The sequence below is a fragment of the Dasypus novemcinctus genome, chromosome 10 (assembly GCF_030445035.2).
Source record: "Dasypus novemcinctus isolate mDasNov1 chromosome 10, mDasNov1.1.hap2, whole genome shotgun sequence".
NCBI classification, from domain to species: domain Eukaryota; kingdom Metazoa; phylum Chordata; class Mammalia; order Cingulata; family Dasypodidae; genus Dasypus; species Dasypus novemcinctus.
The window spans coordinates 70,705,789-70,722,653 of NC_080682.1; the positions used below are offsets into that span (position 1 = coordinate 70,705,789).

The 16,865-nt window shown below is 33.5% G+C and overlaps 1 protein-coding gene across 11 annotated transcripts in view; it reads right to left on the reverse strand.

Annotated features, from left to right (window-relative positions):
- Positions 1 to 16,865, reverse strand: part of GAS2 (growth arrest specific 2) — a 183,197-nt gene that overhangs the window by 76,698 nt on the left and 89,634 nt on the right. For all 11 annotated transcript variants that reach the window (XM_058305634.1, XM_058305631.2, XM_058305630.2 and 8 more), the window contains one exon: positions 5,829 to 5,892. In XM_058305634.1, coding sequence (XP_058161617.1) covers positions 5,829 to 5,892 — 64 coding nt within the window. The remainder of the gene's footprint in view (positions 1 to 5,828; positions 5,893 to 16,865) is intronic.

The following is a 16,865-nucleotide window of genomic DNA, read 5'->3' on the forward strand; positions in this document are numbered from 1 at the left end:
GAATATTTGAAGAAATACTGGTAGAAAATTTCCCAACCCTATTGAAGGACATAGATATCCCTGTCCAAGAAACACAATGTACTCCCACCCAAAAAAATCCAAATAGACCAACTCCAAGACACATACTCATCAGAAAGTCAAAAGACAAAGACAAAGAGAATTCTGAAAGCAGCAGGAGAAAAGCAAGCATAACATATAAGGGATATCCAATAAGATTAAGTGCTGATTTCTCACCAGAAACCATGAAGGCAAGAAGAGAGTAGTCTGATATATTTAAGATACTACAAGAGAAAAACTTCCAGTCAAGAAGCTTATATCCAGCAAGACAGTCTTTCAAAAATGAGGGCGAGTTTAGAATATTCTCAGATAGACAGAAACTGAGAGAATCTCTAAGCAAGAGACCAGAATTTCAGGAAATACTAAAGGGTGTACTAGAGCCTGAAAAGAAAAGACAGGAGAGAGGGGCCTGGAAGAGAGTCTAGAAATGAAGATTATATCAATAAAAGTAACTGAAAGTGTCAAAAGAGTGGTGAAAATAGAATATGACAGATAAAACTCAAATAGGAATAAACTTAACCAATGATATAAAGCACTTGTATTCAGAAAACTACAACTCAATGTTAAAACAAATTGAAAAAGCCCTAAATAACTGGAAGAACATTCCATGCTCATGGATTGGAAGACTAAATATCATCAAGATGCCAATTCTACTCAAATAGATATATAGATTTAATGCAATTCCAATAAAAATTCCACCCCCATTAAAGAAAAAAATTGAAAACATGATCATTAAACTCATTTGGAAGGGTAAGGAGTCCTGAATAGCCAGAAACATCATAAAAAGGAAAAGTGAACCTTCATCTCCAGACTTTAAATCATAGTACCTACCTATCCATAGTGGTAAAAACAGCGTGGTACTGTTCTAAAGACAGACAAAATAGACCAATGGAACCAAATTTATGATTCAGAAACAGACCCTCACAGGTATGGTCAAGTGATTTTTGACTAGCCTGTCAAAGTCACACAGCTCAGGCAGAACAATCCATTCAACAAATGGTGCTGAAAGAATTAGACATTCATAGCTGAAAGAAGGAAAGAGGACCCCTACCTCACACCTTATCCCAAAACTAACTCAAAATGGATCAAAAACCTAAAAATAACCAGAAAACTTCTAGAAGAAATTATTGGAAAATATCTTCAAGACCTGGTGGTAGGTGTTGGATTCTCAAAGGAGATAAGAAAAAGACTGAGCAGACTACTGATGTTTAATGTATGTAGAAGTTTTAATTAGCTTTACTGTAAAATTTTGGAAATGTATAGAGTGGATGGTAATACACAGTGAGTAACAGCTAGTTTATAAATGGGGATGTGACTGAAAATGGTAGTCTAGTTATGTAAATGCCAATTGACAGAATGCTTGAGAATAATCTAGGAACTGGACAGTACAGCAAACCAAGAAGTGGGTGAGAATTGAGGTTGATGGTACAGATGCAAGAGTGTCCTTTGTTAGCTAGAACAAATGTATATCCCTACTGCAGGGTGTTGGGAATGTGGAGAAGCATGGGGAAAATACAGCTGGAGTGATCTATGGACTGTGGTTAGTAGTAATATAATATTCTTGCATCTATGCAAAAGATGTACTAAGTTGATACTGAGGCAGTATGGAAAATGGGAGCCAAATGTACACTATGGACATGGCAATAATCAGATGATATTATTCTATCTGTAGCAAATGGCACACCACATTGTGGTGTGTTGATGGAGGGGTGTTGAGAATTCTGCACATGTGCATGTTTGTTTTATAAGTTTACAACTATGCCATAAAAAATATATTTAAAAAATAATAATAGGGTGGGTTGGGGGAAAAACACACCAAATGTAAGATAAGAACTATGACTAGTAGTAAGATTTTGACAGTGTTCTTTCATAGTTTGCAACAAATGTCTCATGACAACGCAAGGTGTTGGTGGAGGGTTGATGTACAGGACTCTGTATGATGCTATGAATGTTTGCTTTGTAAGTTTACAACCTTTACTATACACTTAATTGTTTATGTATGTTCATATATAAATGATATAAAGATAATAATCGGATTGGTTAGGGGAAAAATACTTTGTTTAGGAATAATATTTTGACAATGCTCTTTAATCATTAGTTAAAAAGGTTTAAAAACAATCCAAGTTATTGGTGGTAGGGTGAGATGTTATATATGTTTGTTTGATGTTACATATGCTTGTTTTGTAAGTTTTTGTAAGTAAGTTTGTAAGTATTCTACATTTATTGTTTATGTATGTTTATGTATGAGGGATATATTTCAATAAATTTTTTAAAAAAATCAAAGAAGTGCTCCCAAAAAATCACAGAAAGCTTCACTAGAATGTTGTTATTGATTATGGCTTCAAATCAATTTTTTTTTTACCTTTATCATAAAGATCATCTTAATTCTGCAGACTGTCAAAATGTTGAATTCATAGCTTTTTTCAGCATTAAATATCAAATCACTGTCATTAAATTGATTTTTGATGTTTTATTGACCTGCTTTTGCTGAGTGTTCTACTTTCAGAAGACAAACTTGCATATTTTACATTTAGAAATTGACATGTTTTCTGAAATATTACCAGAAGGATTTCACCCTCCAATGATGATAGATCTAGTTAGCTGTAAGAAAGAGGCAGTTTCACCCATGAGTACAAAAATAAGTGATCTCATCCTCCCACCTCAGAACTGAGAAAAGTCCTCATCTCTCAGGGGAGCTTCTTTGAGAATCCCCAGGCAAGAAAACATGACAGAATCAGAAGGCATTCTGGGAATCATTTCCAAAGTGATATTGATGCTTATAAGATGACATTTATACACTTTTGAGAAGTAATTGTTTAGCATCAAAAATAAGAAATCATGTATCTGAAATGAAAACTACAAAACACAAGATTTTAATGGGGACTTTCTTAAGGTCAGAACTCATCAATTGGGTGTGCAAATTTATGTTGTGTTACTTGAGAGCTCTCTCAAACCCACTTCTAATCTTAGTTTAAGCTATTTAAACTCAATCAACTGTGAAATCTACATTCAGGAGGAGGAAACACAAATTTAAGAGTCCAGATATAGGTTAGTATACCTAAAACAAAATTTAGGAGCAAAATGAGACTGGTAGAATGAATTTCCCTTTCTCCTTTAACAGATACACAATATAAAGGGAATAATTTTGAATATTTTGATTTGAATGTATTGAGCTGCTGTTCATAAAACACAACTGAACTTCTATTTTTAAAAAATTTAAATATGTACAAAGAAACATAAATTGAAATTTATACTTAAAGGTTCAATCTATCCAGTTGGTATTCAACTAGTTAACATGTTATACACAATGATGAACGTAAAACCATGAAAAACCTATAGGATATCTTCTCTTTTTCAGTATAGGTGTACAATACTTTACAACACTCAAGTGAATGATGAAGATGAATGGCAAAATTTAAAATTGAATACTGTATTATTAGGGTTATTTTGATCCTTATATAACTCCTCCTTGAAACCAATAATAGTTTTTGCTAATGTGAATAATCACCATTTTTGTCAGTTTGCATGGTCATAAAGTGTTGTCAGAAACAGAACCACCCAGAATCACAATTTAAGACTATTTAGAAAAGAAAAAAAAAAGAAAAAGTCTCCATATGATCCTTCTCCTTGAAATTGACAAGGCCATTATGATTCCCTTTAATTAACTAAGATTATAATTTGTTTTAGAACATATGGCAAGTGGCAATTTATGCCACACTTGGAACTGGAGGAAAGGTGATTCCTAAAGGCATTTTGTTATTGCTAGTAGGTTTTCTTCCATTGATGAATGGACCGTAGCTAAAATCAGTTCATCAGGATACCTAACCAGAGTGCTCAGGGACTAGAAACTACAGATACAAAGAATAAAATAAAATCCAGACCCCAGGCAAATAATATAAAATCATAGGAGAAATACAACTTTTTGTCCTGTGCCCTCATAGACGCCAGGGAACTGGTAACACTGAGAGGGGAATGGAGTCTTAAAAAACAGCGGGACACTCCAGCACTGAAAGGTCCAAGAAGGCTCACAGCAAGCCTGAGAAGCAATGACCAGAATGAAATAAACGGCAAGGGCTGTTCTTCCAGAGACCATCACACAATCCCTGGGAACGGGGAGAAGAGTAGTGAAACCTCTAAAACATCACAAACTGATATCTGCACAGCTTGTTGAGTAGGGACTCAGTCATATTTAATTTCAATTAGAGAATTTGAAACAATCTTCCTTGTACCCAAGTATTGTGGCAAAATAAAATACATACCTGATGTATAGTTATTTAAGAATTTGTTGACTATTATTTCAAAGAATTTGGTTAACCTTAACTTTGGCCGAAAACAATCTAATTATTGGCCAAAAAACAAGTTTTCAATCCATTGCTGTCACTTACCGATGTGCACACTTTGTACTTTCCATTACTTGCTTTTCTTTATAAATTAGTTACTTGAAAATTTATACCCAGAGCTAGCTTTCACTTTATTTTCCTAGTACAACTGCTCTCAATCATAAAAATATACCAAGATCCAGACCACAAAACATTTTCTAATTAATTCTAAATTTTTATTTTGCATTAAAATACCTTCCAAACATTTATGTCTTCAATTCTAGTTCTTTGGGCTCCATAGAATTATCAGAAGCCTGTTTGATGGTTTGCAAGATTCTAAAAGAGAAGGTGTGATACCAAAAGAAATATGCTTGGTTAATAAAGTACCTTCCTCTGCTTATTTACTTAAGTTTTCTGCAATTATTTTTAGTTATTTAGCTATGATTTCTGCAAGAAAAAGATTCAAAAATGTCTTTACATAAGGAGGATAAAATTTTGTAACTTTCTTTAATCATAAAATCAGAGAATGATTTTTAAAATATTCCCCCACTCAAGAATGGAAAATAAAAGTGAGGCGTGTGAGGTTGAATGGTAAAAAACGAGGAAGAGAAACAAAGTTTAAGAGGCTGAATATTTAAGAGTAAACAAGGATAGAGAGAGTGAGGGAGGAGGGAAAGGGAGAAAAACAGAAACAGAATTTCCATTAAGGAAAGGGTAACTATTACATGAAACTTCATGTACAAGATTCCCATTTGCCTCCCCTTTAAGAAAAAGTTGGAAGGAAAAATGTATGTGATTACAGGTGGTTTAGCAAATATTTAGACAGAGTGGCCTTGACAACAAGATCATGATATTAAGAATATTGGGGGAAGCGGACTTGGCCCAGTGATTAGGGCATCCATCTACCACATGGGAGGTCCGCGGTTCAAACCCCAGGCCTCCTTGACCCATGTGGAGCTGGGCCATGTGCAGTGCTGATGCGCACAAGGAGTGCCCTGCCATGCAGGGGTGTACCCTGCATAGGGGAGCCCCATGCGCAAGGAGTGCACCCCGTAAGGAGAGCCGCCCAGTGTGAAAAAAACTGCAGCCTGCCCAAGAATGGTGCTGCACACACGGAGAGCTGACACAAGATGACGCAACAAAAAGAAACAGATTCTGGCGCCACTGACAACAACAGAAGTGGACAAAGAAGAAGACGCAGCAAATAGACACAGAGAACAGACGACCGGGGCGGGGGAATAAATAAATAAATAAATCTTTAAAAAAAAAAGAATATTGGTGGCATGCTTTTGATTGAACAGCTGCCCTTGCGAGGTTTATACTGATCATATTTGAATGAGTAGCTTCTCTCCATTCAGGTTAAACACATTAATGAAAATCTGGCATGCTTCTGGTTTTTTTTGGATGCTTAGATGGTCTATGCCTCTCGATAGTAACCACAGTTTGACCTACCTGGCAGCAATCCGGCCAAGCTCTAGCAAACAGAGGCACACTTCTCTGGGCTGCTTGTGGAGGACTGCAAGACAAGAGAGAGGTGGACATCTTAGCAATAGAAAGGATTGTAAAGCAGCTCAACAGTGAACAGATTTGTGGATGACCCTGATCCCACATATTCCAAGTAAATGAGCTAGTCTATTCAGGTTTCCACTCTTAATCCACAGAAACCATCCTATCACAGAGTATCCTTAGCTCTAAAGACTTAAAGTAGTTTTCAAAACTTTGCCCAATCTCCCTGCCAAAAGATTTTAGCTTCAAGAAATCTTACCATGAGTAAACCTCATGCCAAAAATATTTTCTTCAATTAATAAATCAATATTGGAAACATGTAACTATAATTATGCTATAAACAGGTGATGGATATTTAAAAATAAATAGCACACGGGGGACTACAGTGCCAAGACTGGTCTTTCAAACATCCTGGGTCTACCTTCACTAGTGATTTTTAGCAGAAAATATGCAATGAATAAGGATAAAAATTACACAACACAGTTCTTTGTCAAATAAAAATGAAAATCACATGAGTTCCTGAAACTTGTCCTCTCCTAAATAAATCTGATTAAATGATACTTTAAAAAGAAAACCACTTTTCAAGTGACTGGATTTTGTAAATATGTACCAATGCACTACCAGCTACCTTTACTCATAAAAAAGCAAGTCAGGAGAGTGTGTTCTCCATTAATATTTCTACTATAATATATTCTGCTTACTTAATACATCTGCTGATAGATGTGGGCATATTCCGAAAAGTTGACAAATCTTATTTGCATTTGTTGAACCTACCAAGAGAGTACTACTTTTCTTAATCAAGATTAGATTAGCTAATTTTAAAAATTATTATATACAGAACTTTAAAAAGACAGTTGATGTTGGAAAAATTATTGCCTTGAGAACAGTCTTTTCATAGACACAATTAATAACCTGATCAAAGAAAGCACTAGCTTAGCTTATTGATAAACTTGAAGAAAAATGACAATATTGCTTAAGTTTTTAAACACAGAGTTTGTAACAATTCAATTTCCCAACATTCGGCTCTTTTTAACTTAAATCTCTGGCAATATTTGGTCCACTGATTACCAGAACTGAATTTTGTGGGAGTGTTGTTGAAGAGAGAAATACTCTTACTTGAATACAGTATATGGTTTTATTTGAATTTAAACAAACAATATTATTATCTAACTATAAAATACTTTTTAAGATTTTTTTAAAAAGTTTTAATCCCATCGGCAATGCTCATTAAAATAGACTTTATTATGGAAAATCTGAATTATAGAATATTTCCATTCTTGATCATGCAAATTTTAGTTTCAGCTGACTTTCACTGAATGGTCACAAAATCCTAATAAGGGGAGCCTTAAATAATCCTAATTAAAAAGGCATAACATAAAGATATTTAAGACACCTCCAATTTCAAATGTACTATTAGTTGACTCTAGCGAGAAATGATAGACTTCTCAACTTTCGATATATTAAATCAATTTCAGTGTAATGTAACAAACAATATAACACCACAAATGTATCAGTTTTAAATGGAGAACAAACATCATGAACAGATACAAATGGATGAATATCAATCTTCTAATCTAGAAAACCAATTTCTACTGATTTGGACTTTTTCACTCTGTCCAAGGTACAAAATAGCAAGCAGGAGTTTTGAGTAAGAGGAAGGGGTACATAAAACCCAAGGAAAGGAATATTTTTAAGGAATACTTTAATCTTAAGTAAAAGCTGTGTGAGGCAAGCAGCTAAAGCTCCAGGAGACCTGGACAAAATTTCATGCATTTCTTGATGGAAACAGTGTGAAAATAAGAAAATTAGTAAAGGAACAAATAAATTGTTGAAGATGTACGATAACTAATTATAAATAGTAAAAATATAAAAAGTAATACACGAATATAATGATTCTTTTGCCAACTCGTACAAATTCTGAGGACTATATCAAGCTATAAAAATACGTAAATTTTATGGAAAATCAAATTCATTCTGAAGAAAACACAATAATCTAGGTAATATAAGAAATACACTGTGACATGTAGGATAAATCACTATTTTGTATTTCCTTGCATCCTCAATTGAGCTATCAATTTAAAACAGGTTTTAGAGAGCAAAATTCAAATGCCAACTCTACAATAGATCATTAAAGATAAATTTCAAAAACTAAAATGTAGCAACATAAACTTTTTAACAATACAAGCTTATAGAATTTAAGACTAATTGATATCTTACTGTGCATCACCTCTTAGGAAAATGCTAATACAAATATGTTTTGCTTCTCAATTTTCTTGAAAAATATCATTTTATAAAACAGTAAAACTACTTCAAAATACACCTATCTATCCTGCCATAACCCACTGAATGTACTGGGGGAGAGTGTAAATTTCAATGTAAACTATTATCCATGTGGTGCAGCAGTGTTCAAAACCTATTCACCAAATGCAATGAATGTGCCTCAATGATGAAAGAGGTTGTTGATGTGGGAGGAGTGGGGTGAGGAGAGTTGGGGGGGATATGGGAACCTCTTACATTTTTTGAATGTAACATTTTTTATGATATATGTATCTTCAAAGGAATACAATTAAAAAATTGATGGGGTGGGGGGTGGGGAGAGGCATATATGGGAACCTCTCATGTTTTTTAATGTAACGTTTTGTGTGATCTATTAACATTTTTAAAAAAAGATAATTTAAAAAGAAAAAAACCTAAAAGAAAAATACACCTATAATAATGACTCACATATTATTGTTTCTTCTCACATATTGGGGATATCATGCCTACACATAGTGGCCAAAAATCAATATTTTATGACAAGCAAGCAATGAATGAGGTAAAACTGGAGAGATACACAATTTAGAACAATGCCTAGAACAGAGTAATTCCTTGGTAAGTATTAGGTCTCAGAATATTGAGGAGGAGGAGGATTATAGTGGTGGCAACAAAGAACAAACTGAATAAAGAGTAAAATTTTACCTATCCAGCATCTTTAAAAAAGGCAGGAATTTAAATTATGTAAATTTTTAATTGCGAGAGCATGCTTTCTTACTTTACTGTAAAAGTAAATCCAAGAGTCTTTACATATCCATATCATACCTACTTCATAAGAGTTGGCCTTACTTGATTTTTATACTAGAGCAAGTTCTAAATTAAGCTTAATAGATGAAAGGGGTAAATGGTAGTCATGGGATTTGAGCCAGAAAGATGTTGGTGTGAATGTCAGTCCTAAACCTTACTAGTCATGTTGTTTTGAGAGGTTACTTTATAAAACCTGATTTTTCTGAACCTAGTTCTCAATATTGTTTTGCACTTGGCACATAGTAAACACTTGCTCAAAGTTAAGTTGTTAGTTTTCTTTATTACTATCGCTGTTGATACATGCATTATTAGCATTACTATTTTTTCAGTTATTATTTTGATGAAGATTATCTTGAATTAGCTTAATTTACATTAATTCCCTTTTTTCTATAAGCATTTTAATATTCCTATCATGTCTTAGTCACTATACTAAGTGGTAAAAGAAAACTTAGAATAAAAAAAAATTTCTACTGGGAGATGTTTATAAGTTACAGTGGCACTATTTTAATGAATGAATTTTGAATATTTTAGCATTTATATTATGTCAGAGAAGTTCTAAATTTAGTCAAATTAAATCAGTTCTTTTGGCCAGCATGTAGCTATGGTGAATTTTGTGTTAAGTATAAAACTTAGAAATTATGCTAGGACATGCACCATTTTTTGAAATGCAATATATTTCACCATTAATTTTCCTCTGTGTCTGAGGATAAAATAATTCAAATGATTCTATTTTTAATAAGTTATTTAAGTTGACTATATATGTTAGAAAATCAGATAACTGCATGTCTTTGTCAGTATGATCTGAATGGCAGCTTTTAGCAATATGTTTGAACTAAAGCCTTTGCATGGAGTCATATGCACTACTCATTTAAAACATTTTCAAATTTGTCTTTTCAAAAAAAATAAGGAAACTTCCACTTATCCTAAAGTTTTCAGTAGGAAACATTTTTAATTGCACTGTATAATTGTAACAATATGGCGTTTTACTTTGAGTAAGGGTAAAAAAGGGAACTGCTACTGCTTTCTTTTCTCTGAACAAATTTTCTCTAAAACAAACAAAATGCTCCCTTAGTCAATGGTGATCATTATACAAAAGGTTTATCATTGGAGGCTTCTTTTTAAATCATCAAAACCATTTCAAAGAAAAGCACAATGCAGAACACCTCTGGGAAATGCAACACAGATTACTATTCAAAAATATAGGCCCAGAGACTCAATCTCATATCATAGATTCTACAAAAATCTCATGGGCATCAAATGTCAAACAGGACGCTGCTAACTCCAGGAATAGAAAATGGCCTTCCACTAAAGCAACGGGTAGAATTTCAAGAATCTGCAAGGATAAACTGCATTAGTCCATGAATGTACAGTTTAGTTAAATATATTAAATGTTAACAGATGGACAAAGAAATGAAAGCATGAAAAATGGTTTTGTCTGCTTGGTTTCTATATAATTAAAAGCTACAATGTTCATGTTAGTCTTGAAAGAAACTCTTTCTAGCTTTTTATTTAGAAAGGAATTGAAAAGATTATATTTTTGGACTGACTGTTGTTTAATCTTGAAAGTATCATTAATTAATGGCTGCCCACCTTCCCACAATAGAGAACAACTTCCAAACATCAGGGAGAATAGTGTAGTTGAAAATACTCTAAACTAGAAGTAAGAATTGGGTTCTAGTCCAGACTGCATAATAGCCTCATCTCTAAAACAGGTGCCATGCCACCTGCTTGCTCTTCCACATGAGGTAACATTATGGTTAAGAGTACTTGGTCAGTGCTCAATAAATATTACTCCTTTGCTACTTAAGCCTGATCCTTAGACTAGCAGTATTGGCATCACCTGGCAGCTTGTTAAACCTGCAAATTATAGGGCTCCCACCCCAAATGACTGAATTAAAATCTGCATTTAAACAAGCTTTCTGGGTGATTAGTATTTACATTAAGGTTGTAGAAGCATTGCATCAATCAATGTTAGGATTGTAACAATAAATACTGGTTTTGATTCCTATATCTATGTGCCTGAATTATTTTTAAAATGTGTAAATATCTGAAAAATGAAATGTGTGCTACAAACGTGAAGAATGGCAGGGGTGGTGGTGATGATGATGACTTCAATAGAGAGAAAATAATTCTTTCATTGGACTTAATGGGAATTATGGGTGTTCCTCTCCTGGCAGGTTCTATAAGATGCAAAAGATGCTTCCCAAGAAAATGAAGTGATAGCCACACACTGCTCCCTAAACAATATGCCACTCCCAGTTAAGACTTACCTGAAATCTCTGTTTTAAGGTAGGAGGCAACTGGGGTTAGTGCAGCAATTTAGGGGTCTTAAAACTGATCTGAGGCTAAAGAGAAGAGGGAGAAAGTAAACAAGGAAGAATCTCACAAGCTCATTAATTTGTGTGTGTGTGTCCAAATTTCTCAGAATCACTAGTCAGTATCATTTAATAAGACATCCACATAAAACATATAAACAAGGAGTTTTAATTAATAATCTCATAAGGAATGGATGATCTAAAGGCTAAAATGTGGTTGTCTTTGCCACTAAATTGAGAAAAGTCCCAGAACAGAGTGTCCTCTGTCTCCAGTGCCAAGCACTCAATTCAAGCTTGTTAAATCAATAGATTACGTGACTATTACACAGATTACCCATCAGAGTCTAGAGTCTTTTCTAATTTGGTTTACATACTTTTGGTTATTATATTTGAGATAACCATGTAAACTAAAATTAACTCAAACAAAGCATGAATTTTGGCTGCACAAGGGGAAGGATATTTGGCGGTAAAGTGAGTTGAATTAAAACCCTCCCTGGGCCATTTGGAAGCATAGATATTTAAATTCTCTATGTCTAGCTTTCTCATCCATAAAATGTTGTTTGTTGGGGGAGTAGGTGTGGTAGTGTATGTAACCTTCTTCACTACCATTTATTGAACATATGAATATTATTATCAGATATTGTACAGTGAAAATCTTATCCTGGAAAAGCTAGAAAGCTGTTCATTTTCCCAACTCTGCTTGGAATCCATCAAGTCCTTGCTAAACCTATCATTCTGGGAGGACATTTGACTCTTTCAATCAGATTCAATACTGTTCTCTCTCACATTTTCTCTGGTATAGGGAAAATGGCTAGATTTGAACAGTTTCTTGGATTCAAAAGTAAAAACTGAATTGAGATGCCAACAAAGTAGCTTAAAAGAATAGGTGTTAACAAAGTCTGAAATAAAATGTCCTGGGAGAGAAATAAAGTAACTATAAATAACCCAGAGTGGAATGAGTGCCCTGAAATTGCTATTCTACATTAGTATGCACAAAAAGTAATATAGTAATATCTACATTAGTACTAATGAAAAGTTATTTCCATGGAAATACTCAGTCTACACTACAGACAACAAGAACAAAAATGGATGATATAGCATAAAATAGAAGACAGGCATAGATTCTTTTTCTGATGCAACAGATGACTTTAAAGTATAAAATGGAAAATGTTAACAATTAAGAAGCCACAGACAATTCTTTTCACTTTTGTGCAGCAAGATCAAGCCCACACTGTAGAGGGGAGCAGGTAGATCAGTGTTTGCCTCTAAAACAAAATGCTGACCAATGTGTAACTGAACAAAGGATTTTGTAAAAGTGCGATCATCAGAGTGCTGCATCAAAAGAAGACAGTACCACACAACAAACACAAACACAAAAAAGTGATACTGAAACAAATCACACACATTTGCATGCTAGCACAGCATATAGCAAACCCTTTTCTTGCTGAGTAGATTCTTTCTCAGAGAGACAGATGAAGAATAGTCACTGGGCTCCATATCCTATAATAATCATCCAATAACATAATGATATTGACAAAATTACAGCAAGCAAAAATACTGTATACTTTAAGTTTATCCCATCCCCTTTTCTTCCATCACCTAACCCACCAGAATGTATCCAAATAAAGTAAAACATACAGGGAACTGGAAAAAAAAATTAAGCTAGCATGACAATTAATCAATGTGCTAATGTAAATTATAAATAACCCTATAACACAAAATTATCACTAATTTAAAGACATGTTTCTAACTTTAAATATCTTAGAAAAAAATTCATATGAAAGAATCCATTTTATAATTCATAAAACTGTTTTTAAGATTGAGAATAATAGATTTCTGATATTAGTTTAGATAATAAAAATAAACCATATAGAAATATTCAGCATTATTTTAGAAAAGATGGTTAAAGTATTTAAACTTCATAGAAATGCTTAAATTTTCTATTAGGAAGATCATCGACCTAACACATTCTAACAACTTTCGTATCTCCTTGAAACTGAAAACAAATAATTTCACCCACAGAGCCTTCTAAGTATTTTTTCCCCTTTATTCTTCAATTGAAATAGGTTTATTTCCTTTAAAAGAATTATTGGGGAATATTTTGCTCTTAACTAATAAAGCACATAATTTTAAAGTAAATATTCATGTTGATCTGTTTAATAGAAAGCACACTGTATATTACTCTTCAAAAATCAAAAACAGGGATCAAAATCTCTAGGCACTGACTTACAGGTCAGCTTGATTTGATTGGTGGGGTGGGGAGTGAACATCTCCTCTAGACCCTTAAAGTTAGAGTATGGCCCATGGAGCCCCCAAGAATCTACATCATCTCTTTACTGTAGCAGACGTGATTCTAAAATCACTTGAAATGTCAGCTTAACCTCAACAATATGAAAAACACTTATAATAAACTGGTATGTAAAATTTTATGTCAATAAATAATTTCCCATGTAAATTAGTACATGTAGAAACAAAATTAATCATTCCCTTTTCAGAATACCTGCTGTATCTGTCCTCTGCCTAAAGTCTATTAAAGATTATTGAAGAAAACAGATACAAATTACAACCCAGTTACTGTTTATTTTTCTTTGAAACTCAGAATATGAATTTTTTTATTGTTATATACTAAATATAAATGTATGGCCTCATATTCATAGTATATCATAATTTTCCCATATCCCCTAATAGTCCTCAAGAACATTATTTTTGTTTAGCATCCATGGATGATGATAATTTGCATGAACTACTCCCAGAATGTTTCAATGGACATCCTGGTACATTAATATTTGTGCAAATTTATTTCTATCAGATAGATTTAGAAGTGTAACAACTTGATCAAAGGATATGAATTCTCCTATGGTCTTCGATACAGAATGTCAACTTGCCCTCCAAAGAAGACATTCCACTTTCTATTCTTCTTCAGAATTGTATAGGAGATCCTGTATTCCCACATCCTCACCAAAACTAAATACACAATTCTTAATCTTTGCTAATGTAGTATATGTATAAAAGATATTTCATATTTTTTATTTGCATTTATGTCTTTACTCTGTTGTCCAAGTTTTTGATATCTTTATTGGTTGTTTTAAGTCTCAAGAACTGCCTATTCATGACCTTTGTCCATTTTTCTACTAGCTCATTTTTGAAATGCTTATGTTTTAATTTCTATTCAGTATCTGGTGACCTTATAATTTGAGAAGTGACATTTCACAGGTAAAAATTATCTCTCAAGATTGCCATAGAAGATAAACTGCAGTGCCATGGTCTGTAGCATAGGAAATTATCTGCCAAGAATCAAGAAGATAAAAAGCTCCAAAGAAGCATGGGGAATAAGTTAATACTCCGCAGTTCATCCCTAGCACACCTTCCCCCACCCACTGCCATGTCTTGTCATTAGCGATTGTGAAAAGAGAACAGATTGAGTTGTGAATCAAGATACTCTCACAAATCATTGTGCAGAAAAGCACTGTAACACAGAGTAGCATATCAGTTGCCACAAAGATAAGGATGCTTTATTCAGGCAAAGACCTTTGAACAGCTAAAAACAGAAGCCTCTTGATACAAACTCAGTACACTGATCTACTTTATCATTCATTCAAACAGATTTTTTTCCCCTTCATCAGGACATCTTTTCATTTCATTTGCTGTTCAAAGCACTAAGACACAAAGGGTACTCTTCATCTTGTGTGTTACTGAAATGAAATCTTGAGGTAGGAAAAAAAGGAAAAACCCTTGTCCTAAATTCCTTTTCAAAAGTGAAGTGTGAAAACACATTAAGCAGAGTACACAGTGTTATTGTTGCAAGAAAGTCAATTCTGCAAGTGCAGAGTCCAAGGCCATCAGCAAAGGCTCAATCACCCGCAGCGAATAATAAGAAAAATCCGAGGAGAAAGGGTTCCACTTGGGGAAATGGATTTTCTCATTGTTCCTTCTCTGGATTATCATTAACATCTTTGGGCACAGCTGTTTCCTTTCTCTGAATAATCCTAAAGTCAATGCTATAATATTGGCCCCTTTCTTCCATCTCCCCAGGGCCTATTATATAGCACCTTATATCCTATTCTAAGTATCAAAAATTTCAAATTTATCTTTCCACTGAGCAGCAACAGAGAAAGCTTATTTGATTTAGTTTGGTATTGAGTTGATTAAAAATGATTATTAAATTTTTATATCCTTGAACACTCTGTCTTATTAAAACTTCTTGTATATATAAATGCATTTTAATTGCAACTTGTAAACTGAATTACAATTTAGAAGATAACCAAAATCAATTTTTTAAAATGCATACTCAATAGTCATTATATATTAATCTTCATGCACTTTCCTTGTAAAAGGACGCTTTCTTTTCAAAACAGGATAAAGAACTCAGCCATCTCAAAATTCTTCTTGACATAATTTTACACGCCACACATTATATACTTACATATCAGAGTCATTATTAGAAAAGCTTCTTTGGGGCTTTATTGTTTTAGGGTAAGATGTATTACTTATTTCCTAAAAAGGCCATGAAGATAAATCAGTTGCATTCAATGCACATTAGAATCTTCAGATATAATGATATTCACTAGAGAGAAAATGTGGTATTCGATTCACTCTTATTGTATCTCATCTGAAAATTTTATTAGTTCAAGTAACAAAAAGACTCAAGATAGTGAGTAAATTGGGAACAAGGTCATATTTATATTTGCAGTTCCTAGTAATGTACTTGGTCTGTAGTAGCCACTGGAAAAAAAAATGCTTCTTTAATGAATACCTGAAGAATGAACAAACTACCAAATTAACACTAAAACAGCCTCCCCGTGTGGCAGTCCTCTGGGCAATGCAGTGGCAGGCCAGCTTTTTAAGCTTTTTAAACCGTGATAGTTGTCCACAAGTGCTGCATGACACAAGCACTGCATGATTAATGTTTGATTATATAGCTAAATATATTAATGAGTATTATAAAATCTCACTTTTTTCTCAAATAATTCCTCCACACTCCTTTTGTATAATTGTCCACTCACATAGTTTCCTGCAAAACTGAACATTAAGATATAGCAGTAAAATTATTATTTGGCTTAAAAAAAAAGGGGATATCTCATATTTACATATATTATAAGTTTGACTTTGATTTGAAGAAATAGTAAGAATGAAGCCCATTTATGTAATGAGCATTTAAGTGCAAACAGTTTACTACTGTGCAATTACCTTTTTTTTCCTTTCAGACATAAAATGCTCTCCCAGTCTAAATTCATGCTATTCATTGTTTAGAGAATTCTTAGAAATTAATAACAGTCTTCATATCATATCAGCTCCTCTTAGAACAAATACATATTACCTTATGCATCTAAAATGAGTAAGATTTAAGCTGTTACCATCAATTTCCTAGGTTCAGCAGGGGAATATTGCTCTGTGGCACCTAGGGGCAAAGGTTATTCTGACTGTTTGGAAGGTAATTTGTACACTTATTCTAGCTGAAGGATGCTTGGCTTACTTTGATGTTAATACTTGGTATTATGTGATTTTTTTAATTGATTTTTTAAAGCCTCAGGCAAAAACACAAAACTTTCTTTTCCCTAGACTTCCCCTCTCTTCACTTGGTTTCATTTCACTAGAATGGGACCTTAAT